Genomic DNA, 27,148 nt, shown 5'->3' with positions numbered 1-27,148 from the left:
TAGGCTTTTCAAGGTCCAACAGCAGGTACAGAGTAGATGCAAAACTCCAGACTTTTTTTTGTGATCATAGATGTTTCACATTACAAAACAGGTAAATGAGAGGTAGAAGAGCAACATCAGTCTCATCTCATCACCAGTGATAACCATTCATTTAAGAACAAAAATGAGACATGCCAAGTTTTTTACATACATTGCTTTGCATTTACTACAATTTACACATGTCTTTCACAATTGCATCTTTAACCGCCCCCCTGCTTTTGTTGGACTTTGTGTGATTCCTTTTGTGAAGTGTGGGTTTATTCCCTTTCTTCATTTTCTCTTGGGGTCTGCAATCTGTAAGATGTCTTGACCCTATAAAGATATCACTTTTATTAATTATGAATTATTCTGGGCATCGGGGTCTATAACCAGGATTGAACATTGCCAGAAACGAGGAAGCTGTTTTCGTCACAGTCTCTCATCAACCACCTGTGTACATCATGCTTATTTCATGCATCTCTGTTTATTCAGCAAATTCTCATGTATTTTGTTAAATACCAGGCACAAAGTGATGATATAAAATGGAGCCCCACATTTACATGTGCATGGGAAGCTTTTGGGCTGGAATTTGCTTCCCTGTTTACGTTCTTAGGGGGCCACATTAATAGAGGGCTCAGAACCACATGGGGAGACGGGGCTGTCAGTGTCTTGAAGTTTCAACAGCAGCAGGGAGACCACCTGGTTCCTCAATACTCCTGACACTGTCTCTGATCACTCTCCCTCCTTCTCATTCCCCTCAACACGCTGGCTTCTATTTGAGCCTTGATTTTCCGAAACAAGCACCTTCCTCAGGCCTTTGCATTAGTCATTCCCTCTGTCAGGCACAGACTTCGCCAAATATCCTCCGGGCTCCCAACCGCCTCTTCCTTGAGGTCTCTGTTCAAATGTCACCTTGTCTGCTGGTCTTGCCTGTACACTCATAAAAAATAGCAACCCCTATCCATTCTCTTTAATGTGCTTTCATTTTCTTCTAAGCACCATCTAACGCAACAGATGATGATGTCTTTACCAGCTCATTGTCTTTCTCCATCATTGGATAGTAAGGTTATCAGTTTCTCTGCACCCTACACTCATTACCTAGACAGTTCCTGGAACATGGTCAGCATGCAATCAATATTACACAAGTGCATAGAAGAATTTCTCATTAAAGAATACACAACCTCTTAGGGAAAGGTTGAGAATAGCACAAGAATTTTCAATCAGAGACAGCTCTGAGGAGCACAGAAACTGGGAAAAGTTCCATACACAAAATATAGAAATTAATGTCTTGGCTGCAAAATATAACTGGTTGTCTTTCAGCAATGTGAGTGATGCCCTTTTGAGTAAAAATTGGTCATGTTCTCTTTCTCTGACTGGTAGTCACCTCAACCACATGGAACCAGAGAATGGTACAAGGATTTTAGGATTTCTTCTTCTGGGACTTTCAGAGGAACCAGAATTGCAGCCCGTTATGTTTGGACTCTTCCTCTCCATGTATCTGACAACTGTGTTTGGAAACCTGCTCATCATCCTGGCCATCTGCTCTGATTCCCACCTCCACACCCCCATGTACTTCTTCCTCTCTAACCTGTCCTTTGTAGACATCTGTGTTACCTCTACCACAGTCCCAAAGACACTGTCAAACATCCGGACACAGAGCAAAGTCATCACCTATGCAGGTTGCATCACCCAGATGTACTTTTTTGTACTCTTTATAGTGTTGGACAGCTTACTCTTGACCGTGATGGCCTATGACCAGTTTGTGGCCATCTGTCACCCCCTGCACTACACGGTCATCATGAACCCTCGGCTCTGTGGACTGCAGGTTCTGGCGTCCTGGATCATGAGTGCCCTGAATTCCTTGATAGAAAGCTTAATGGTGTTGTCACTGCTCTTTTGTACAGACTTGGAAATCCCCCACTTTTTCTGTGAACTTAATCAGATAATCCGCAGTGCCTGTTCTGACACCTTTCTTAATGACATGGTGATGTATTTGTCAGCTGTGCTTCTAGGTAGGGGATGTTTCACTGGGATCCTGTACTCTTACTTTAAGATAGTTTCCTCCATACGTGCAATCTCATCAGCTCAGGGGAAGTACAAGGCATTTTCCACCTGTGCATCTCACCTCTCAGTTGTCTCCTTATTTTATTGTATGAGCCTTGGGGTGTACCTTAGTGCTGCTGCAACCCACAACTCACTCTCAAGTGCAACAGCCTCGGTGATGTACACTGTGGTCACCCCCATGCTGAACCCCTTCATCTACAGTCTGAGGAATAAAGACATAAAGGGGGCTCTAAAACAATTCTTCAGAAGGAAGAAATAAAATGAGCATCTTTCAAGAAGTACATGTGATTTCAAAGCTCTAACCGAACTCAAACATTGTGATTCACGAATCAGATCACGGAAGGAGGGAAAGAGAATGTTCTGCTTCTATTCAGTTTCTAGAGTTTTAATTTCCTTGTTCTCAAGTGCTGTGTCAGACTTGCGCTATTTCTTTAGAAAGCTTTCTGTTCTGATATCCATCTTACTTTTTGTTTGTCATTTTCCTAATTTCCCATAGTTATTTCCAAACTAGGGTAAAACACTTTTGGAGATTCCTATTTGTCTAATACACTAGAGAGTTGTATCAGTCCTAAAAAATCAATTGCACTTGGCAAATGTAAGGTCATTGGTATAATCATATTATAGATGAATATCTGAGATCACAGTTTTTTACTTCTGAGTCCTTCATTTCTTACTACCTTTACTGCTCTTCCTGATTGTGTAAACTTGACCATGCTGGCGTGTTTATAATCGTCATGGCATTTTATTCTCCTCATTAGGATCCTGTCTGCTATCCAGCTCAGTGTCTACACTGCCTACTATATTCCCTGGTAAAGAGGAGGAAGGCGAATATTACTTATAACATACATGTTCCTAGTGTAGTCTACACAGAAAGACACATTTGCATGAATCAATCGACTTCATATGGCCTCAGATTCAGAGACGACCTTAAATATGATGGGCTAAAATTTTCGGTCATGCAGTGATTATCATGGAAGATTTGTTTTTGATGGTGTGTGATATGGTTTGTCTGTGTCTCCACCCAAATCTCACCTTGATTGTAGCTCCCATAATTCCCTTGTGTCATGGGAGGGACCCGGTGGGAGGTAATTGAATCACGGGGGCAGGTCTTTCCCATGCTGTTCACGTGGTAGTGAATAAGTCTCATGAGATCTGATGGTTTTATAAAGGGGAGTTCCCCTGCACATGCTCTCTTGCCCACCGCCATGCAAGACATGCCTTTTGCCTTCTGCTGTGATTGTGAGGCCTCCCCAGCCACGTGGAACTGTGAGTCCATTAAACTTCTTTTTCTTTATAAATTACCCAGTCTTGGGTATGTCTTTATCAGCAGTGTGAAAACGGACTAATACAACTCATTAAAGGGTGGAAGCTTGTTGTCCATGGGTAATGAGGTTTGTTCATTTAGGTAAAGGATTTGGTGTCACGATCTATATTATTTGATTGCATCATCTTCCTGTTTCTGATTAAAAGTTCCCAGTGCTACAAATATGACTTCTTGCATTGTTCTAAAACTATCACTCCCTTTAATAAATTGTGTCACAAGCATTAAACTGGAGGTAAGTGAAGGATATGTGTATTTACTGTATCATCACTTGCTTTATCTCTTTTATACTCCAAACTCTCTAATGATGACTCACATAAGAGCTTGAATTTCTTCCCAGTATTGCATGTGAGATTAGAGACTTGAGATTCCAGGTTGCAATTTGTTTCAGCAAAAATATACATGTCCTGCCAAACTCTTCTGGTTACCTAGAGGAAATCTAAAAGTAGTCATCCTATGATACAGTTATGTGAAGTAAATATAAATATCCATATAATTATGAACACTGCTTTCTGATATCAGAAAAAGCACCAAAAAAAAGAGCCAACAGAATATTCTGCATACAGTGAATCCAATAAAAAACTAAAAAACAAAAGGATCTGACACCTAAAAACAGATAATTCTGAATATCTTTAGTTATGTTGCTTTGATTATTGTATCAGTAATCTAATGTTGTGTAACAAAACATCCCAATAATAAATGATTTAAAGTCATGCTTTTAAAAAATCACATCAGAGTCTACATTGTGGAAGTTTTCTCATTGGGGATTAGGACAAGACAAAAATATTCAGCCATAGGACTATCCAAGCTTAATTAGCTCTTGAATGTTGGGCAGTAAGGACAATCTTTTTTTAACTTTTATTTTAGGTTCAGGGGTACATGTGCAGGTTTGCTATATAAGCCAACTGTTTGTTGTGAGGGTTTGGTGTACAGAGTATTTTGTCACCCGGTTAATAAGCATACCTGATACATAGTTTTTTTTGTCCTAACCCTCCTACCACCCTCAACACTCAAGGAGGCCCCAGTATCTGTTGTTCCCCTCTTTGTGTCCATGTGTTCTCATTATTTAGCTCCCACTTGTAAATGAGAATATGTGGTATTTGGTTTTCTGTTCCTACGTTAGTTTGCTAAGAATTATGGCCTCCAGCTCCAACCACGTTGTTGCAAAGGACACAGTCTCATTCTTTTTGATGACTCTGTAGTATTCTATGTTGTATAGTACCACATCTTCTTTATTCGGTCTACTATTGATGGACATTCAGGTTGATTCCATGTCTTTGCTATTGTGAATAGTGCTGTGATGAACATATGTATGCATATGTCTTTATAGTAGAACGATTTACATTCCTTTGGGTATATATCCAATAATAGAATTTCTGAGTGAAGTGGTAATCCTGTTTTAAGGTCTTTGAGAACTGTGAAACTGCTTTTCACAATGGCTGAACTAATCTACCTTCCCAAAAGCAGTATGGAAGTATTTCCTTTTCTCCAGACTCTCACCAGCATTTGTTATTATTGGACTTTTAAATAATAGAGCGAGGACAATTTGAAAGAGGAAGAGCAACAGAAGTGGTGTCATCTCACAATGCCTCTTACAGCTTCTTCTCGCAGATTGAACATCTCATGACCACTCACATCCTATCAGACAAAGCATGTCTCAATCATCGTAGGTGTTACACTTCTCCCAGTTGAGGCATCATCAAAATCCAGAGCCAAAGGTGGAGAAGACTGATCCTCCTAAGGGCAACATAGAAAGACAACACAAAAATACAGAAAGAGGCGTCTAATTATCTAAGAGTTAATAAATAAGTGGAAAATAATTATCTACTGGGAGAAAAACAGACATGCAAGCATTTTATACTTCAGTATACATTAAATATGTATCAATTACATGCTATCACCTAGAAGCCAGGAAGATAAGATTTCCATGACGAGTTGAAGGAGCTCCTAGAAGATTAGGTGGATAATTTGATACACTAAGAAACATCAGCTTTACAGATACTCTCAAAAGTAGAAGATAGTTAAAGAGTCAGACATATCTACTGTAAGTATTTGGAGCCAGCATGAGGGTGACAGAGACAATGATGAATGATTTTATGTCAACAAAGCATAGAATGATAGACTCTCAGGCACTCTCCTCCTTGCTCAGGGCCCTGGAAGGAGGTCTCCCTTCATGATCACAACTTGCTGTCTCCTCAAAGCAGGACAGTGCTAGACTTTAGCAAGAAACCTTTCTGGTGTCACAATGAGCAGAGTAATTGGGCAACTAGGACATGGTCCAAATATCTGTTATCCATTGAACACCTGCTCTGCGCCAAGTAACTTCCAATGGGCTTTGAAGTCTTACTTCCTTCTCACCTAAACTTCATAAGGTAAGTGGAACTTCTAGAAGTTTCATTTCCTGTCATTCCGTAAGTGTTCAAGACTTATGCGTAAGTAAACTCGATTATGCAAAAGCTGAGCTACCGAGTCCAACATTTGACCTCCCAAATCAGACATGAGGAGCAAGGTAGGATTCTTGGTAGAAAAAGCCTCAAAATATGTATACCTGCCTTTAACACTGACCACAGCCTCGAGTGTTCCGCAGAACAGGATGAATAGCATCAACACCAACAGGAAAACTGTCAAAAGTATAAAATGTTGGGACCAGTCCTAGATGTCTGAAATTAGAATCGACATTTGAACAAGAACCCTAGGTGATTCATATATACAGTGAAATTAGGGAAGTTCTGGACTGGAATAGTCTCAGCCTCCCCAGTGTCCACATTTGTTTGCATTAATCCTTTCTGCTGTGGGCTGTCCTGTGCATTGTAGGATGTTGAGCAGCTTCCCCGGCTTCAATCTACAATGTGCCGGTAGGTAGCACTTCCCCACATGTGACAACCAAAAGTGTATCCAAACATTGCCTAATATTCCTGGAGCACAAACACCCCTGGTTGAAAATCAGCAACCTGGCCCGGTACGGTGGCTCATGCCTGTAGTCCTAGTGCTTTGGGAGGCTGAGGTGGGTGGATCATTTGAGGTCAGGAGTTGGAGACCAGTCTACCCAACATGGTGAAACCCTGTCTCTTCTAAAAATACAAAAATTACCCAGGCATGGTGGCACATGCCTGTAATCCTAACTACCCTGGAGGCTGAGGCAGGAGAACTACTTTAACCCAGGAGGAAGAGATTGCAGTGAGCAGAGATCACACCATTGCACTCCAGCCTGGGTGACAAGAGTGAAACTCTGTCTCAAAAAAAAAAAAAAAAAAAAGAAAGAAAATAGAAAAGAAAAAAGTAAAGAAAAGAAAAGAAAAGTCAGTAACCTAGATGTGACAACTGGAAACATTTGGATGGCATTCTGATCAAATCCCTTCCCTTACTTGGTTCATAACTTTGGGCAGGTCACTAACTCACCTTAACCAAAATCCTAAAAATGCAGAAAGAGGCGTCTAATCGTTGGACCTCATAGAACAAAGATGTATAAAAATGAGACACATTATATGTGATATTAAATGAGACAAACCATATAAGATTCTAACTTATTCCATGATGTCTACAAAGGTTTAAGTATATCTCTTATGATTACCAAATGTTTTATAAAGGAAGGACTGAATGATAAGTTGTACTTTGATGCTTGTGTGTTTACAAGCAAGAAACTGCTCATTGCTTTGTCAAAAGCATCAGGAAGCCAAGGACTGTAGTAAATACCCATGGCTTTATGACAAATAAACACAGTTCTCTCCCTTTTGATGAGGAAAGAGCGTTGGTCTGGAGATGTCAGCAGCTGTGTTCCAAACACAAGTCAATGATTTGAATATCCAAGGGATCTAGTAAAGACCATGTACTCAGCCTTACACTTTGGATAACATTTTAATTGAGGGCTGTGAAAAGGTGCAATGGCACTTAGACCTCTGGAAGGCACAGAGTTCAAAGAGAAGGAGTAATGAAGACTGGATTCACGTGACTTCTAACTTGATTCTCTTGGGAACAGAGAATCAGCAGGAAATTGTTCTTTCTTTCCACATCAGTGTTCCACAGGGAAATCAGGTGCTCCAGGCTTAGAGTAGCAACAGGGAAATATATCTCACTAGCAGATATTAGGAGCTGTAAATATTTCATCTGCTATTGTCTCTGGGATTAGACAACCCTGAGCTGGATGGGATGTGGTTGATTCTTTTGTAGTCCTAAGTCTGGCTGTGTGGCTGATGCTTAACTCTTCCCTTCTGTCTGTCTGGAGACAGAGCTTCAGTCTGCATCATCAACTACCCAGGGAGGAATTTAAACTTCCACACAGAGACCTTCATCTCTGAGACCCCATACAGGTGCGTCTGAGACCCCAGAAAGTACTGCAGGAAATGTTCAAAGAGAATGGAAGCCAAGAATGTTTACCTGAGGTCACCTAGTATCAAGCCAGGTGAGAGATTCATGTGTGTTTGTTTGCCTGGTTGACTAATTTATAAGTTATTTATTTTATATGTTAAAATGTGTCTGTAAGACTCAGCAATGCAGGGATTGTTGTTGACAATTAATTGAGGGATATGGAGGTTCAATTGGATGAGATTGAAGAAGGAATGGAAGACATAAAGTGGTTCCAGTGAAGTTAGAACCTAGGAGGTTTGCAGTTAAAGAAGTAGGAAAGGGGCCAGGCACGGTGACCCACACCTGTAATCCCAGCAGTTTGGGAGGCCGAGGCAGGCGGATCACCTGAGGTCAGGAGTTCGAGACCAATCTGACCAACATGGTGAAACCCCATCTTCTACTAAAAATACAAAATTGGCTGGATGTGGTGACACACACCTGTAGTCCCAGCTACTTGAAAGGCTGAGGCAGGAGGATTGCTTGAACCCAGGAGGTGGAGGTTGCAGTTAGCTGAGATCATGCCATGGGCACAACAGAGAAACTCTGTCTCAAAAACAAACAAACACACACAAAAAGAAGTAGGAGAGTAGAATGTAGAATATTAGGTGTGGGTGGATGTGCAATGAATTGAGGGTTTATTTTTAAAATTAAGATGAGTGTATTGGAGCATGTTTCTGTATTCATTAGAAAGATCTAGACCAACGGGCTGCTTACAAATACTACCTCGCAACAGTAGTTCACAAGACAGACATTTCACAGTATCTTCTCTCTCTTGTTAAATATTCACCTGAATAAAATAAATGTTATTTGATAGTCAAAATGGGAACACTAAAGAGTTTTTACTTGCCATGACTTTCTTTTCTTTTCTGCTTTTTTTTTATTATTATACTTTAAGTTTTAGGGTACATGTGCACAACGTGCAGGTTTGTAACATATGTATACATGTGCCATGTTGGTGTGCTGCACCCATTAACTCGTCGTTTAGCATTAGGTATATCTCCTAATGCTCTCCCTCCCCTCCCCTCCCCAACCAACAACAGTCACCGTTGTGTGATGTTCCCCTTCCTGTGTCCATGTGTTCTCATTGTTCAGTTCCCACCTATGAGTGAGAACATGCGGTGTTTGGGTTTTTGTCCTTGTGATAGTGGAAGTCAGTGTGGCGATTCCTTAGGGATCTAGAACTAGAAATACCATTTGACCCAGCCATCCCATTACTGGGTATATACCCAAAGGATTATAAATCATGCTGCTATAAAGACATGTGCACATGTATGTTTATTGTGGCACTATTCACAATAGCAAAGACTTGGAACCAAGCCAAATGTCCAACAATGATAGACTGGATTAAGAAAATGTGGCACATATACACCATGGAATACTATGCAGCCATAAAAAATGATGAGTTCATGTCCTTTGTAGGGACATGGATGAAGCTGGAAACCATCATTCTCAGCAAACTATCACAAGGACTTTCTTATTTATGTGTTTATTTATTTTACTTTAAGTTCTGGGATACATGTGCTGAACATGCAGGTTTGTTACAGAGGTATACATGTGTCATGGTGGTTTGCTGCACATATCAACCTGTCATCTAAGTTTCAAGCCTCGCTTTCTGTTGAGGATGAGTATACTCTACCTGAGGGTTTAGTAGCTTTAATTTTCTCCATTGCAAATTGTGCACGTTCTATGCTTTTATATTCTGGTTTCTGAGGTTTTTTTTACTATTATTTTGATTGCATTCTTTCAAACAATGGATTGGAAGATTTTTTTTCTACTAACTTTACTGAATAACATTTAATTTTTTTGTGTATGTAAAGATGTATGGTTAAGGAAGTATGCAAAATTACATTATTTTGCCAAAGGACTCATGAAGCCAAGCAATACAGAACTCATGGTTTTCTATCAAGAGAACACAGTTCGCTCCCTTGCTGAAGAGGGGAAAAGTCATTCTCTGGAGATATCAATGTCTGTGTTCCCATCACAGTCAATGCTCTGCAGATCCAAGGGATCTAATCAAAGACAGGCTCCTCAGTTTAGACTGTGGAGAAAAACCTTCCCCCAGGGTTGGGATACAGTGTTAACAGATTACATTTCTGGAAGGCAAGCAGGTCCATAGTGAAGAAGTAATAAAACTGGATTCACCTCTCTTTTAATCTGGTGTCTTGGATACAGAAAATGCAAGAAAAATAAAAAAGTTCCATGCAGAGCAATGTCTCATAGGGACACGATGTGCTCAAGGCTGGAATAACAGGAGGAAGTTTGCCTAATGAGCACGTGCACAAAGCTGTAAATTTCTCCCCTGCTGCTGTTCCTCAGCACATGCTACCTCAGGCTTGATGGGACATGCTTTCCTTTTGGAGTCCTAATCTGACTCCTTATCATCTGATTAAACCTCACATTTATCTCCCCTAAACATTTGAAGCTTTATATGTGTATATAATATGAAATTATAACCTTAGATACTGTTTCCTCCCCACATTTTAAACATTTTCCTGTGATATTCTTCAATTTCCAAGAGGCGATTTCACAGTGAATTAGTGGTGCATTTTTATGTCAGTGAATTACTACTGTCATATTTTTCTATAAGGTTTTTTCAGACTTTCTTTCTATGTTGATTCATGCAGCTGTTTTGAAATAACTATTCTTTTTTAATTTTAATTTTTAGTTCTGGGGTACATGTGCAGGATGTGCAGGTTTGTTACGTAGTAAACGTATGCCATGGTGGTTTGCTGCACCTATCAACCCATCACCTAGGTATCAAGCTCAGCATACATTAGGTATTTTTCCTAATGCTCTCCCTCCCACCACCCCACCCCCTAGCCAACCCCAGTGTGTGTTGTTCCCCTCCCTGTGTCCATGCATTCTCATTGTTCAGCTCCCACTGATAAGTGAGAATGTGTGGTGGTTGGTTTTCTGTTCCTATGTTAGTTTGCTGAGGATAATGGTTTCTGGCTTTATTGATGTCCCTGCAAAGGACATACACCATGGGACACTATGCAGCCATAAAATGAAATAACTATTCTTAACCTAATAGCATCCTCACTTATATTCTATTCTCCATAAGATTTTAGTTCCTCATAAACCTTCTCTTTACACAAAGGTTTATACAAAGGTTGAGTAGTATGTTATGCATAACACATGTGCTTTTTATATTTGACTATAGGTTTTTTTGTTTGTTTGTTTGTTTGAAGGCTCATCTTCCCTTGTCCTTTCTCAGTTGATAAAAGGTATGGAAATATTTTGTGATTTTTATGTTAAAAATCAGTTCTCACCCAGGGGTGGTTTTGTCTCCCAGGGGACATTGAGCAATGACTGGTTTGGCTGTCACCCTGGGGAGGGTCAGTAGAGAACAGGGAAGCTGATAAACATCGTACAATGCACAGGACAGACCCCAGCACAATAAATGAGCTGGCCCAGAAGTTGCTTTTATATTTCCTCTTTGAATAGTTGATTTTTATCATTTGCTCATTTTTTTTTCCATGGGGGTTCTCAATCTATCAGTATCTTGACACAGAAAAGATATCACCGTGTTTGATATTTGGTAAATTTCCCTTTGTCTTTTCTGATTTTTGCTGGGCCTCAGGGATATAAGAGGAGTTGGAATGTTTTCAAAACTAAGGAAGCCTTTTCTTCCTTAAGGTCTCAGGGACTATGTGAGCTTATTAGATCATTTTCCCCTTCAGTTCCAATCGATTTTCTCTCTCTGCCTCGCCTCTCGGTTTTCTGTTTGTTTGTTTGTTTTTGAGACAGAGTCTCGCTTTGTCACGCAGGCTGGAGTGCAGTGGCGCTCGAGGTTCCATATGCATGAGAAGTTTTCAAACTGGAAATTCTAGGTACCATATCTGTATCTTCTTGGGGAAAGATAATTTGATATTAGCAGCTTGCCTGGTATCCACTCCTTTCTAATACTGTGAGTGGGATGAGAAGCGTGAGGGGGTAACATGGCCCCAGGAAGCCATGGCTACCTGTGTGGGTGCGTTCTCTCTGTGTGTGTGCGCGTGTGTGGGTGCACGACTTTAGAGTGAGCACAGGTTTCAGAGGTAGGGAACCTGAGCTCTATATTTCAAAAGGTAACCCATCAGATAAAGGCCACATCTCAGGAAAATATCAGTAAACAGAATGGGCATGCATTGCAGTTCATGAAACACCTTTGCAGCCAAATTAATACAGTGAAAAGGCATCAATATCTGGACAGAGGGACTCTTTGTGTCAGCAGCTATGAGGACACTTCCTTCCCTAACATCCTCCGACAGCCCTCGCCTCTTGCTCATTCCCCGGCCACACTGTCTTCTTCGCAGTCCTCAAATATCTGAAAGAAGCACATTCCTCGGGGTCTTTCATTGATCATTTTTCCCTGTTGCACAAACTTCTGCAGGGAACATAGTGCCCTCCACCCTGTCTTCATTATGGGCTCTCTTCATTTGTCACCTTCTCTGCTGGTCCTGCCTGAACACCCTGGAAAATCTGCTACCCCATCCACTCTTTGCTTCTAACCTCCTTCTTCACAGGATGCATCACCATCTGATATTGAGGATGGCATTTTAAAAACATACTTGTATTTTTCATTCATCATTAAATTGTAGGAAGTTATTTATTTATTTATTATTTTATTTTATTATTATTTTTTAAAGACAGGGTCTCACTCTGTTGCCCAGGCTGGAGTGCAGTGGCATGATCTCCGCTCACTACAATCTCCACCTCCTGGGTTCAAGTGATTCTCGTGCCTTAGCCTCCCAAGTAGCTGGGATTACAGGCATGCGCCAGCATGCCCGGCTAATTTTTTTTGTATTTTTAGCTGAGACCGGGTTTTGCCATGTTGGCCAGGCTGGTCTCGAACTCCTGACTTCAGGTGATCTGTCCACCTTGGCCTCCGCGAGTGATGAGATTACAGGCGTGAGCCACTGCAGCCAGCACATATTAACTTCTTGACTGTAGAATATAAGTGAGAATATTTCTGATATGTTTGTAATGCATGCTTGTGTCATGTTCTCTTTCTTTCTCTTTTGGAAGTCACATCAACAAGATGAAACCAGGGAATGAGACACAAATTCCACAATTCCTTCTCCTGGGACTTTCAGAGGAACCAGAATTGCAGCCCTTCCTCTTTGGGCTATTTCTGTCCATGTACCTGCTCACCGTGCTCGGGAACCTGCTCATCATCCTGGCCACAATCTCAGACTCCCACCTCCACACCCCCATGTACTTCTTCCTCTCCAACCTGTCCTTTGCAGACATCTGTTTTGTGTCTACCACTGTCCCAAAGATGCTGGTGAACATCCAGACACAGAGCAGAGTCATCACCTATGCAGGCTGCATCACCCAGATGTGCTTTTTTATACTCTTTGTAGTGTTGGACAGCTTACTCCTGACCGTGATGGCCTATGACCGGTTTGTGGCCATCTGTCACCCCCTGCACTACACAGTCATTATGAACTCCTGGCTCTGTGGACTGCTGGTTCTGGTGTCCTGGATCGTGAGCATCCTATGTTCTCTGTTACAAAGCATAATGGCATTGCAGCTGTCCTTCTGTACAGAATTGAAAATCCCTCATTTTTTCTGTGAACTTAATCAGGTCGTCCACCTTGCCTGTTCCGACACTTTTATTAAAGACATGATGATGAATTTTACAAGTGTGCTGTTGGGTGGGGGATGCCTCGCTGGAATATTTTACTCTTACTTTAAGATACTTTGTTGCATATGTTCAATCTCACCAGCTCAGGGGATGAATAAAGCACTTTCCACCTGTGCATCTCACCTCTCAGTTGTCTCCTTATTTTATTGTACAGGCGTAGGTGTGTACCTTAGTTCTGCTGCAACCCATAACTCACTCTCAAATGCTGCAGCCTCAGTGATGTACACTGTGGTCACCTCCATGCTGAACCCCTTCATCTACAGCCTGAGGAATAAAGACATAAACAGAGCTCTGAATCGATTCTTCAGAGAGCAGAAATAGGAGGGCCATTTTCCAGAAGTTCTTGAGATTTCAGAGCTCTAAATCCCCTAGCCAGAAATTATGATTCATGGATCAGATTGTGAAAGTAGAATTTTCTCCTAGTATTTATATTCTGGACTTTAGATTTCTTTAACCTTGACGACATTAGAAAATTTACACTTTTTCTTAATAAAGCTTTCTGCTCTGATATGCAACTGTTTTTGTCCTCTGTCATTTTTCTAAAATTACATCCAAACTAGGTCCAGAAACAAATGGAAGTTTTTCTCATACGGGGGTGAGTTATATTCATCCCAAAGAATTAACTACGCTTGGCAACTGTAAGGTCATTAATATAATTTTATGGTAGATGAATATCTGAGCCCACAGTTTTCTATTTCTGAGTCTGTTATTTCCTTTTCTATGAAAACCTTAGCTGTTCTTCCTGAAAATGTCAACTTGAACATACTGCTGAGGTCTTAGCAATGCACCAACATGTAACAGTCTCTCGCCTGAGATAAAACCCAGAGCTCTTTGTCCTACCTCCAAGAAGATTAAGGAGCGTGGACACAAAGATGAGGTTGGAGGGAAAAGAAGAAAGCTCTCTGCCAGCAGAGAGGGGGTCCTGAATGGGATGCCCCCATGAGGCCCGTTCTGAGGTTTTTATGGACTGGAAAGGGGAAGCAATGTGCTTAGTCTGCAGGCTGTCTTGGAGAACGCTGACTCAGCTTGGCTCAGGATCTTGGCCTGGGACCTTTCAGAAAGCTTGGCCCAGGACCTTTGCCCAGGATCAATCAGGGGCTGAATTCATAGAGACCAGACTTATAGTCCAAAACAAGGGAAGTAGAGTGCCCACCGGAACCTACCAGAGCCCACTGCGTCCATGCCCACGAAGGGAGAAAAAGCTTTTTCCTGGGAGGCCACTGACTATACAAAGGACAAAGGCATTTCTATGCCAGGACTTGTTTCTTATCTGAGTGAGCCAGAGGTTTGTGAAAGTTTTTATCTAAATGAGCCAGGAGTTTTCCTATCTGTGCAGCCGTGGGCATGTCTCCAGACACAATCCCCTATGCTTCTTCCCTTATTGGTGCCAGCAGCTTGATTTTTTTCCCCCAGGCTTTTTTTTTTATATTATATGGAGATGAAGCACTGACCCATGAGTCAAAGGCTCTCCAGGAATCCTTATCTTGCTATCTACCTAAGGCAAGCTAACTAACTCCTTTCAATACTAGTGTGTTTTACAGCTAGGCAAGGGATTTTACTCTCCTCACTGGGGTCCTATGCTCTATTTCAGCTCAATGTCAACAGTGCGTATATTTTCTGATAAAGAGTAGGTAGGAAAATACAGCTTATCAAATACATGTTTTAGATGCAGTTTGCAAGGAAAGGCACATTTTTATGTGTCAGTTGACCTCATACATCCTTAGTCACAGATGATGTTAAATGTGATGGAATAAAATGATCAGTCATGCACTGAATGACTATAGAATATTTGTTTTTGATGATGTACATCTGGTCCTGGAAGTGTGGAGATTTGGTGTCCATGTGTAATCAGGTTTCTTCATCTGAGTGAAGGATTTGGTGTCATGGTCTGTATTACTTCAATGTACCATCTTGCTTTTCCGCTTAAAATTTTCTACTGCTCCCTACGATTATGACTCCTTGCATTGTTCTAAAAATATCTCCTCCTTTAAAAACTGTCTCATAAGCATTAAAGTGTAGGTAAGTGAACAATATGTGTATTAAATTTATCATAATTTGCTTTGTTCCTTTAATAGTCTACACTCTCTTCAGTCCTCATCGTCAAATAATGACTCACACAAGACATTGAATTTCTGCCCAATATTGCCTCTGTCAATAGACACTTGTGAATTAGAGTCACAATTTCTCCCTGCAAAAACCTATATGTCCTTTCAACTTCTCCTGGTTATCCCGAAGGCAATCTAAAAGTTGCCTCACTTTAATACAGTTATCTGAAATAAACACGAGTAACCAGGTGATCACGAATGTTTTCTTGAAATATCAGAACAACTGTGAAAAAAGAAGAGGCAGAAGATTATTCTGAATGTCACTAGTTCTGTTTGCATTGATTAATGTATCAGTAAGCTACTGCTGTGTAACAAGCCATCTCAATAATAAATGGTTTAATATCATGCTTTTTCATCCTGTAGGAGTTTATGATAGAGAAATTTTTACATTGGGAATTAGAACTTAAGCGTTTTTTAAGGAAATAAAAATATTCAGTTCATAGGACTGCCCAAATCTAGTTGGTTCTTGAATTTTGAATAGCAAGGACACTTTGAGAGTGGAAGATTAAGAGAAGTGGTGGAATCTCACAGTGCCTCTTACAGTTTCTTCACAGGCATTAAATATGTCATGACTGCTCACAGTCTGTTAGACAAATCATGTCACATGTTCAAGATGTGCATCAACCGTTTTAGGGATACACACTCCTCCCAAGTGAATTATTGTCAAGACCCAGAGCCGAAGGTGGAAAAGCACCATCCACCTGTAGACAATAGGGGAGGTAATAAATGAATGAAAAATAAAATGATCTACCTGAGGGAGAAACAGACATGTGTGGGCTGCTAGCCACCCAGGTGCCAAGGCAAGAGACTGAGGGCACAAGCTGTTCCAATATAATAAAGAAAATATATAAAATAAGAATAGTTATACTAGAAGTAGATTATAGATATCATTATATATGAATATCATTAATCATTAGTTTGTACTTTACTCTTTATTCCAATATTATAATAATCTTTGCTCTACAATTATAACCTAGGAAAAACCAGGCCATACAGAGATAGGAGCTGAAGGGACATGGTGAGAAGTGACCAGAAGACAAGAGTGTGAGCCCTCTGTCACGCCCAGACAGGGCCACTAGAGGGCTCCTTGGCCTAGCGGTAGCATCAGTGCCTAGGGAAGGCACCCATTACTTAGCAGACCGGGAGAGGGAGTCTCCCTTTCCCTGGGGGAGTTAGAGAAGACTCTGCTCCACCACCTCTTGTGGAAGGCCTGACATCAGTCAGGCCCGCCCGCAGCCATCCAGAGGCCTGTCTCCCTGTGATGCTGTGCTTCAGCGGTCATGCCCATGTTTCACTTTCATGTTCCACCCTGTACACCTGGCTCTGCCTTCTAGATAGCAATAACAGAATTAGTGAAAGTACTAAAAGTCTTTGAAATGCATAGAAGAAATAATGGCTCTCTCTCTCTCTCTCTGCCCCTACTGCCAAACAGGGAAGGGCCCCCTGTCCGGTGGACACGTGACTCATGTGACCTTATCAATCATTGGAGACGACTCATACTCCTTACCCTGCCCTTTTTGCCTTGTATCCAATAAATAACAGTGCAGCCAGGCATTCGGGACCACTACCAGTCTCCGCATCTTGGTGGTAGTATTCCCCCAGGCCCAGCTGTCTTTTCTTCTCTTTGTCTTGTCTCTTTATTTCTACAATCTATCGTCTCCACACACGAGGAGAAAAACCCACAGACCCTGTAGGGCTGGTCCCTACAGACATGAAAGTCTTTCATACTTCTGTTGAAATTAAATGTGTATGAATTTTATCTACAGTTTTCTCCATGTCTATTTTTGTATTTTTACCACATGCCTTGAGCTCACCTTGGCTCACTGCAACCTCTGCCCCCTCCCCCACCAGTTCCAGCGATTCTCCTGCCTCAGCCTCCAGAGTAGCTGGGATTACAGGTGCCCACCCCCCCACCACGCCTCCCTAATTTATGATTTTTTTTTTTTTCAGTAGAGTCGGGGTTTCACCATGTTGGCCAGGCTGATCACGAATCAAATTTATTTTCATTACATTGTTTATTTCTCAGGCAGGGTTCACTCTGTCCCTCAGGCTTGAGTGGATTAGCCCAGTCACAGCCAACTGCAGCCACAACCTCCCTGGCTCAGGCGATCCTCCTGCCTTCACTTGTCAAGTAGCTGGGACTACAGGTGCCCACCACCGCATGCAAATAATTTTCTCAAATTTTTGTAAGGTTGGTGTCTTGTTACGTTGACCAGGCTGGTCTCAAACTCCTGTCCTCCAGTGATCTTCTGGCCTCAACTTCACAAATTGCTGGGATTACAGGCATGAGCCACCCTGCCTGGCCCACAAATCATATTTTATTCTCTTTTTAAAAATTGATTTTATTTTATTTTATTTTTCAACAGAATCTCACTATGTTGCCCAGGTGGGTCTTGAACTCCTGAGCTCAAATGATCCTCCCACCTCAGCCTCCCAAATTGCTGGGATTACAGACATGACCTACCGTCCCTGGCCCTCAATTCATATTTTATTCTTGGTCAGGATTGATTCGCCCCTTGGTCAGGCTTGATTCGCACACTCCCTCTGCAGTGACTCCAGGAGCCCCTCTCACAGCTCAGAGCGGAAGCTGAGGCTGCAGCCTGCCATCTTCTCCGCATAGTCCGCATCAAAGCGCTCATTCTGCGCCACGGTGAAGGTGGTCTTCCAGTCCCCAGCCATGCCTGGGGGAGGAAGGCAGGGAGCAAAGCTGGAGTCTCATTCCAGGGGAGGCCCCGAGTGCCTATGGGGAGGCTCCAGCTGCTGCTCCCACCCGCCCCAAACCCCTGTGCTGGCCATCGCCCACCTTTCCTCATGAAGGGGGAGATGCTGTGGTCCATGAACTCCCGGGGGACGGTGGTGTAGTTGGTCATAGGGTTCTTCTTCATCTCCTTGAACGACGTGTGCTGAACCATGAGGTCCACGGTCTCCTCTGGCAGGGAGCGCCCCACAAACTCCAGGATCTTTTGAATCTCCCTTTTGGGGTTCTGAGCAGCAGAGAGCTCCTCAGTGGAGCAAAACAAAATGGGCCTCCCTCTCTAACCTCAGAGGGGATCTGGCCACTTCCCCTGGAAACCCTAAAGAGCCTCGAACACCAGGGCCCCAGTCCCTGGGGTAAAATGAATTGCTCTCTGCCCTGTGATCCCATCATGAGCTGGGCTTGGCACCTATGGGTGAGGACCGTGATGGTCTTCTTCTGTGACTGTGGCCCTGGGTGGCACACCCTTTGGCAGGGAGTAGCAATAGGACTAAGTTTCTGATCCATGGCCACCCATGCAGCTGACTCAGGTGCGGAGATGAGAGCTGTGTGGGGCCTGCTGCCAGGTGGGGCCTGTAGCGGGGACGCCTGGGCCAAGAAGGCAGGATGGGGAATCTGGGCCTGCTGTGGGGGCTGCCCAGGGAGGGGGCTGGGTGGCCTTGGCGGGTCCCTGTGAGGTGCCTGCCCCCAGGAGTCACATGGAGGGAAGCATCGCACGTGGTCTCACCTCCTTCATGTCTTCATAGAAGAGGTAGAGAACAGGGTGGGTGCCGCTCAGCTCCCACCACTCCTGCACGTGCTGGTACCAGGATCCGTAGGACACTAGAGAAGCAGGCAGGGGGTGCCAACACAGGGTTGCTGTGCGTTGTAGCCACCACCCCTCAGCTCCACACCTTCCTTCCTCCCATCCAACCTACCTTCTCCGACCATGAACTTCTCCAGGAAGCTGTCCCAGGTCCCAGGCTCAGGGTGCACCTTGTCCATGTGGTAGAAGTGGTAGTAGGAAACCGCCACATCCTTTGCGTTGCGGGCAACATAGACCACCTGCAGGGGCAGAAGACTCAACCCCAGCACCATCACCACACAGCCTGTCCCAGGCCAGCTCATCTCTTGGTTTGGCAAAGGAGGAAGCTGAGGCTTAGAGGCTGACTTGTTTGAGATCTCACGGCACAGGTAGGGCCAAGCCATGATCTGAACCCTGCTCAGAAGCCAAAGTCCTGCCTGGTCCCTGAGACCATCATATTCTATAGTAATATAATCTGCATCAATGCATCACACCCCGATCTGGAGCAAGGCATGTTCCACCAGCCGTGATCCCACCACCACCAAATATTGTGGGCCTGTGAGGACCCACCCTCTAGCTTTCTTAGGTCTACACTGAAGTGTCTTATATTCTTGGTCATCAGAGCAACAGGCAGACAGTCCCCCCCGTGGAAGATGAGACAAGGCTGGAGGAAGTGAGGCGACTTTCCCAGAAGAACAGGACCAAAGCTGGGCTGAGCCAGGGCCTCCTTCCCTGGATTCACATGCCCCACACCTGGACCTTTGCTTTTTCTTTTAATTGTGGGATTTATTTTACTTTATTTTATTTTTATTTATTCATTTATTTATTTATTGAGACAGACGGTCTCAAAAAAAAAAAAAAAAAAAAAAAAAAAGACCTTGGTCTTTCTTTTTTTCTGTCGCCCAAGTTGGAGTACACTGGAGTGATGATAACTCACTGCAACCTTGACCTCCCAGGCTCAAGCAATCCTCCAACCTCAGACTTTCCAGTAGCTGGAACTACAGTGCCATGCCACCATGCCCTGCTGATATTTTGCATTTTTATAGAGATGGAGTCTCCCCATGTTTCCTGGGCTGGTCTGTAACTCCTGAGCTCAAGCGTTCTACCCACCTTGGCCTCCCAAACTGCTGGCATTACAGCAGTGATCCACCACAGGTAGCACCCTTTTTTTTTTTTTTTTTGGGAGGCAGTTTTGCTCTTGTTGCCCAGGCTGGAGTGCAATGGCGCGATCTCCCGCTCACTACAAGCTCCTCCTCCCAGGTTCACGTGATTCTCCTGCCTCAGGCTACTGAGTAGCTGGGATTTTAGGCATGCGCCACCACACCTGGCTAATTTTGTATTTTTAGTAGACACGGGGTTTTTCTATGTTGCTCCAGGTGGTCTAAAATTCCCAACCTCAGGTTATCTGCGCGGCTCAGCCTCCAAAAGTGCTGGGATTACAGGCGTGAGCCAATGCGCCTGGACACCTTTTTTAAATTTTTATTTATTTATTTACTTCGTTTGAAATGAAGTCTTTCTGTCTTGCAGGCTGGAGTGCTGTGGCTCGATCTTGGCTCACTGCAACCACCCACCTCCCAGGTTCAAGCGATGATCCTGCCTCAGCCTCCCGAGTAGCTGGGATTATAGGTGCCTGCCGCCACGCCTGGCTATTTTTTGTATTTTTAGTATGAACGGGGTTTCCCCATGTCGGCCGGGGTGGTCTCCAACTCCTGACCTCAGGTGATCCACCCACCTTGACCTCCCAAAGTGTTGAGATTACAGGCGTGAGCCACCATGTGCCTGGCCCCCCGCTTTTTCTTTTTTTTTGGAGACAGAGTTTCGCTCTTGTTACTCAGGCTGCAGTGCAATGGTGCACTCTCGGCTCACTGCAACCTCTGCCTCCTGGGTTCAAGCAATTCTTCTGCCTCAGCCTCCTAAGTAGCTGGGATTATAGGTGCCTACCACCATGCCTGGCTAATTTTTTCGGATTTTTAGTAGAGATGGGATTTTGCCATGTTGGCCAGGCTGGTCTCCAACTCTTGAACTCAGGTGATCTGCCGGCCTCACCCTCTTAAAGTGCTGGGACACTTTAAGACAGGCGTGAGCCACCGTGCCTGCCGGCCCCTCTTTTTATTCTTCATCTTTTTTTGAGACAAGGTTTCTCTGTCATCTAGTCTGGAGTGCAGTGGTGTGATCATAGCTCACTTCACTCTTTTTTTTTTTTTTTTTTTTTTTTGAGACAGTCTCACTCTTTCGCCCAGGCTGGAGTGCAGTGGTGGGATCTCGGCTCACTGCAAGCTCCGCCTCCTGGGTTCACGCCATTCTCCTGCCTCAGCCTCCTGAGTAGCTGGGACTACAGGCGCCCACCACCGTGCCCGGCTAATTTTTGTATTTTTTAGTAGAGACGGGGTTTCACCGTGTTAGCCAGGATGGTCTCGATTTCCTGACCTTGTGATCCACCGGCCTTGGCATCCCAAAGTGCAGGCGTGAACCACCGCGCCCGGTCTTCACTCTTGAACTCCTAGGCTCAGACGATCCCCCACTTCAGACTCCTGAGTAGCTGGTACTACAGGCACACACCACCAGGCCCAGCTAATTTTTTTTTTTTTTTTTTTGGAAGAGATTGGTCTGGAACATCTGGCTTCAAGGGATCTTCCCAGCTCAGCCTCCCAAAGTGCTGGGATTACGGATGTGAAACACTATGCCCAGCCTCACCTTGACCTTCTGATCCAACAGAGTCTGGGGGAGCAGAGCCAGGGGCAGGTGTGTCTTGATGAGCCGTGGAGCCGGTGTGTCTTTCAGAGTCTCCAGCCCTGAGCAGTGGGTCAGGGAAGGTCTGGTGAGCTGAAGCCCCAGCCCTGTCTTCCTCCACTCCCCTTGCACCCAGGACACACTCACACACCTGAGGGAATCCCTGGGACTTTGAACTCAAGGAAGGGCACCCGCATGAAGATGGGAGCTCGGTGACACTTCTCCAGATCGCCGCCCTGGTAGATCATGTCCAAAATCTGGCTCACCCAGGTGGTGCCTGGAGAGGGAGGGAGATGGGAGGTGAGCAGGCTGAGGGCACGACCTTGCTGACCAAGGTGGGGACTGCCGCCTGGGAGAGGGTGGGTGGCCCTCCTCACTTACCGGACTTGGGGTAGGTGCTGATGAGCAGGTCATCAGGCCGGGCCTGGAAGCTCTGCAGGGGCCCCAGTGCCTCTGCAAAGTACTTGATGAGCGGGACCCCCTTCACGTACTCCAGTGGCAGGCGGGAGATATCCTGGATCAGCTCCATGTTCCTGCTTCAGGGGCCAGAGCCAGGCCCGTTCCCTTACCACCATCACAACAGCAAGAAAGTGGAATTCTTGCTTTCAGGGAAGTCACTGAGGCCTAGGGAGGCTGAGTGACCTGCCCGCACTCACAAAGCCAGTCAGTGGCGGGGCTGGGGCTGAAAACCAGGTCGGGCTCTAATGTGGTGGTTCCCCAGCCTGGCCTCACCTTTCATTCACCTGCAGAGCTGTTCAAAATCCCAGGGCCTGGGCCATGGTGCAGACCAGTGAAAGCACCCTCGTGGCGCGGGGCCCAGATATCAGGGTGTGTGAAGGTCTCCAGGAGAGTCCAGCTGCACTGAGGAAACTCTAGGACCTTCCTGTGCTGTCTTCCTGCCAGCCAGCGCCCTTTGTCTCACCATTTCCTGCTGTGACCCCCCAGCCTCCACCCAGTGGGCTCCTCTCCCAGATACTCCCCTCCTTGAGCCCCTCGGCCCCTCACATGTGGAAACCTCCCAGGCCAGCCAGGCCTGTGATCCACTTGCCAAGCCACCGTGCATCTGAGCTCCAGGACAAACACGGCCCATTGAGGAACTGAGCTGCTACTAGGGGCCAGAGCTGCTGTGGGAATGAACAAAACTCTGATGACTCGGCAAAAGGATGGGTCCAGGCAGGGTGGCTCCCGCCTGTAATCCTAGACCCTAGGGAAGCTGAGGCCAGGAGTTGGAGACCAACCTGGGGCAGCATTGCAAGACCCCATCTCTAAAAATCTTTTAAAAGTATTTTTAAAAATTAACCAGGCAGGACGGTGAGGGCCTGTAGTCCTAGCTACTGAGGCAGGAGAATCACTTGAGCCCAGGAATTCCAGGCTGCAGTGGCCAGGATCCCACAGCACTCCAGCCTCGGTGACAGCAAGACCTGGCCTCCCCGGAAAAAAAAAAAAGGAAGGAAGGGGGATTCAGGCCGGCCGGGGTTGTCTGAAATGGGATATCCATGGGGAGAGGGCAGGGATGGCAGAGGCCTCGGCTTCTGGAGTGTTGGAGCCACAAGCTGAGCAGGGTGAGGGTGCCCTGGGCCATTCCAGTGTGTCACTCACCTGAGCTCTCGGGAACCTGGCCTTGTGCCCTCCTCGCCCGCAGTGGCTGAGTGTGGGTGTTGTGTGGGGAATGCAGGGGTGTTGTCTGTGCTGAGGGTTTCTTAGGTCCAGGGTGGGAGGGATCTGGAGCCAGGGCGGACTTAGATTTGCTTCCGGAAGGAAGAGGTAGGGTTGGGGGTGGGGGAGCTTCTCCGTTACCCTCCTTAGTTTGCCAGCTGGAGACAAGCTTAAAGTGATCTCCAAAGCCACGACTGAGTTTGCTGTGTAGAAAACAGAATGAAAGGGGAAAGGCCCAAAGGTGGCTTTGTTTTTGTAGGTTTGTGTTTTTTGTTTTTTGTTTTTTGAGCTGTCACGGGGCTCCTGACCTGCCCCTGAACTCCACCCTGCCAGGCAGGCCAACAGACAAGATTTCTCTAATTGACCCAGGCAAGAGAGGGGAGGGATTGGAGGAGAAAGATGGGAGAGGCAGGCCCTGGAAAGGTCACCTACCTGCTGGCTCCAGGCCAGTCTTGAAGGTGCCAGGGGTTCTGGCCCAGTGCAGCCCACAGGCCCCCAGCAGCCCATGCACTCCAGGCTCTGACCACAAGGCCAGTCTGGAGTGATGTGTGTGGGCAGAGTGAAGGGGCAGGGGTGGAGCAGAGCATGGATCCATAGAACAAGAAAGAACAAGGACACTGCAGTCCCATTGCCCTGGGAGCCAGCCCCAGCTTCATGGCTCCTGGGGGAACTCACAGAACATTGACAGAAGATCCTAGAACAACAGCGGCCCTGGGCAGGTGGTTTTGTTTCCCTGCGTTTGAAGGAGGCTCCACAGAGAAGAGACCAGAGGAGGCCGAGGTTTGGAAGCCACGGGGCCCCGTGGAAGGAGTGCATCCCCCCATCCTCCTCGTTCTTTATCCTCACTTTAAAGTCCAAGGTCAAGCTGTGCACGAGACAGGTAAACAACCATCTGAGTAAAGGTGAATCTCCCAAGACTTCCAAGAAATGCGTGAGTTCAGAGGCAAGCGGACAGGTGGGAGTGTGGGGGAAGCTGAGGCATGGGACTTCCAGGCAGAGGAGAGGCTTCTCATATGCTAGGGCCATGGGCCCCTCCTCCCTCCTCTGTGCCCATGAGGAATCCCCGTGACTGGCAGGTCCTCAGGCTACTAGCTTCACCCCTGCCCTCAGCAACCCTCAGGAGGTTCCCTTGACTAAGACTTTGTATTGCACTCTAGTAACAACCTGTCGGACCCACACGGGTGGCACAGAAAAGAGGCGAGAATGTGAGATTAATAGAGTGGTAGCAAGTGAATAGAAAATCCCAGGCAACAGTTTCACATGAGGAGAAGAAGGAAACTTGAAATAGCTGCATGTGCTAAGGGCCAATAAGTCCCTGAAAAATAGGATGAGGACCAAGCTGGCTACGACCAACCAGACACAACATGGCGCTGTATTTGATGTAGGTTTCACCTAGGATCTCATTGTATGATCAGTAACATATGAAACCATACACCCACCAGCGCCAAGACGGCTCCAGGAACACCTGTATTTGGGTGTAAATTGTGGCACCACGGTCTTGAGAAATCTTTACCTTTTCCTGGAATCTTCATGAATATACCCCTCTTTAGTTAAAGAAGCCCATAAAGGTCAGCCCCACACCTTGTACGGCATGAGACACTCTCTTGAGGACCCCCTCTTCTTGAGTGAGTCCCTTTACTCTGCAAGAAATCTGCCTACGTTCATGACTTTTGGACTTGTCCTTAAATTGTTTCTGGCTAAGGTGCCAAGAGCCTGGAGAAGGCCTGGCGCAGTGGCTCACTCCTGTAATCCTAGCACTTTCGGAGGCCGAGGCAGGCAGATCACCTGAAGTCGGGAGTTTGAGACCAGCCTGACCAACATGGAGAAACCTTGTCTCTACTAAAAATAGAAAATTAGTCAAGCCTGGTGGCACATGCCTGTAATCCCAGCTACTCGGGAGGCTGAGGCAGGAGAATCGCTTGAACCCAGGAGGCGGAGGTTGCAGTGAGCCAAGATCATGCCATTGCACTCCAGCCTGGGCAACAAGAGTGAAACTCTGTTCTCAAAAAAAAAAAAAAAAAAAAAACAAAACAAAAAGCATGGAAACGGGCTGAGGTCGATGTCCCACCAGTCTTTGATGACTTCCCCTAGGCCACCAGTATCTGGAGGGGATTAGGGACACTGAGGATCAGGCTCCAGCAGGGCTATCCAGTGTGCCTGCAGAAACAAGAAGGTTGGTCACAGGCAGCCCAGGACAGGGAGTGGGGTAGGGAGGCTGGTGCCAAAGCCCACTCACGTCTACTAATTCCGAGTCTTCTACTATTTCCGCCGTGCTCATCCATCACAGCCAGATCAGGTCACCCAAAGCAGTGACACCTCACAGCTACCAAGGCATGGGGCCAGAGAGAGAGACAGAGTCAGGCATCACAAGCCCCCTCCAGGCTCAGCCCTGAATACCAAGATCAGGACACGGCTGCCCCGGCCTGGATTGCACAACTGGGCACCCTCTTCCCAAAGCTGGACCAGGCTGGGGCCGGGGGACTCCACTCAGCTAGGGCATTGGCCCTCTAGGGGCAGAAGCTGCCCTGGTTCTTCCGGAAGGAACTCCTCTCACAGGCAGATCACGTGGGCTCTTAGCCAACAGCCAGGGTTGGGGCAACACAAGGGCCCTGCTTCATCCTGTCCCAGACAGCAGGCAGGTAAGAGACAAGGAGGGAGAGGCAGCTGGCAGCAAGCCCCTCTGTGCAGCAGGCACTGTTCCGGGCATTACACAGCTCCATCCCGTGAGGCAGGGGTGACTGTTATTTGCATCTTACAGATGAGGAAATGGAGGTGGGGGTTTAGATTCCTTGCCCCTGGGACTAAGCTGGTGCAGGTCCTGGGAGCATCAGCAGTGATTGATTGAGTCACAGCCTCACCACTGCAGCCAGACCTGAACTTCCTCACAGCTCAGCAACACCCAGCAGGTCACTGAATCTCCACAGGGCAAGTCCTCTACTCACTCACAATTAGCAGGTGCTCAGCAGAAGGCACCCGTTTTCCATTATTTTATTAACTGTTTCTTGGCTATCGTCTCTGTGCAGGACTTTGTTCTACAGCAGTGACAAGAGCTGCAATTTAGTGCAAAGGTTGGGGTGGGAGAGACTAACGAGAGTCATAAAGCACCTAGCCGGTGAGATAGTAAGTATTCAGGTAAAGAAGCAGACGGGGAAGTACACAAGAGGTGCAATTTTATTTTATATTTTTAGAGATAGTTTCTTGCTCTTTTGCCCAGGCTATAGTGCAGTGGAGCGATCATAGCTCACTGCAGCCTCCAACTCCTGGGAGCAAGCGATCCTCCCACCTCAGCCTCCCCCTGTAGCTGGGACTACAGGCATATGCCACCATGCCTGGCTTCTCAGAGCTGCAATTTTAAATCGGGAGATAGAGAAGACCTCCCTGTGGAGGTGGCAGCTTATCAAGACAGGTGTAGAGAAGAACCTTCCAGTCAAAGGGAAAAGGCAGGTCCTGCTGTGCTCAGGAATGGCCAGAAATACTGTCATCCCATCTTAGAGACGGGGACAGGGCCGCAACAGTGTCAGGGCGTTTCCTGGCTCCTCAACAAACAGCTGGATCCGAAGTGGTCTGGGGGATGAGCCGCCCTGCCTGGGGCGGACCTCCCCTGGAGCTCAAGGGCTCGCAGGGCGCACAGGCCTCTTGGGCCCCGGGTCCGGCTCAGGCTCGGGCTTGGTGTCAGCAAAGGGACCTGCGCGGTGCCCTGGGGCCGGGGAGGCCCGAAGGCCATCGCCCATGCGGCGCG

At 45.9% G+C, this 27,148-nt stretch overlaps 3 protein-coding genes across 10 annotated transcripts in view; 2 read left to right on the top strand and 1 right to left on the bottom strand.

Moving 5' to 3' along the window:
* The first annotated feature begins 1,411 nt into the window (after positions 1-1,411).
* On the top strand, positions 1,412-2,341 carry LOC101146167 (olfactory receptor 7A17-like). The gene has a single exon (XM_019015034.3). It carries the CDS (start codon positions 1,412-1,414, stop codon positions 2,339-2,341), a length of 930 nt encoding a protein of 309 aa, XP_018870579.2.
* A 10,429-nt stretch (positions 2,342-12,770) lies between these two features.
* Positions 12,771-13,700, top strand: LOC101142999 (olfactory receptor 7A17). Its single transcript, XM_019015045.3, has one exon. It carries the CDS (start codon positions 12,771-12,773, stop codon positions 13,698-13,700), a length of 930 nt encoding a protein of 309 aa, XP_018870590.3.
* Positions 13,701-17,496: 3,796 nt separating this feature from the next.
* The window catches only part of LOC115930101 (sulfotransferase 1A1-like), a 31,927-nt gene continuing 22,275 nt past the window's right edge, over positions 17,497-27,148 (bottom strand). For 3 of the 8 annotated variants that reach the window (XM_063701065.1, XM_063701064.1, XM_055372011.2), the window contains 4 exons: positions 19,157-19,283; positions 18,967-19,061; positions 18,288-18,468; positions 17,821-18,165 (listed from right to left, as the gene is read on the bottom strand). In XM_063701065.1, the coding sequence (XP_063557135.1) occupies positions 18,053-18,165; positions 18,288-18,468; positions 18,967-19,061; positions 19,157-19,283 (516 nt within the window). In that variant the 3' untranslated portion in view covers positions 17,821-18,052. Of the gene's footprint in view, positions 17,780-17,820; positions 18,166-18,287; positions 18,469-18,966; positions 19,062-19,156; positions 19,284-21,717; positions 21,816-21,904; positions 22,031-22,134; positions 25,365-27,148 lie in introns of those variants that run through there. The other 5 variants (XR_010131901.1, XM_055372009.2, XM_063701063.1 and 2 more) reach the window with 5 other exon arrangements.

This window comes from Gorilla gorilla, chromosome 20, assembly GCF_029281585.2.
Source record: "Gorilla gorilla gorilla isolate KB3781 chromosome 20, NHGRI_mGorGor1-v2.1_pri, whole genome shotgun sequence".
Lineage (NCBI taxonomy): Eukaryota > Metazoa > Chordata > Mammalia > Primates > Hominidae > Gorilla > Gorilla gorilla.
This window is presented reverse-complemented; position numbering and strand designations above follow the sequence as displayed.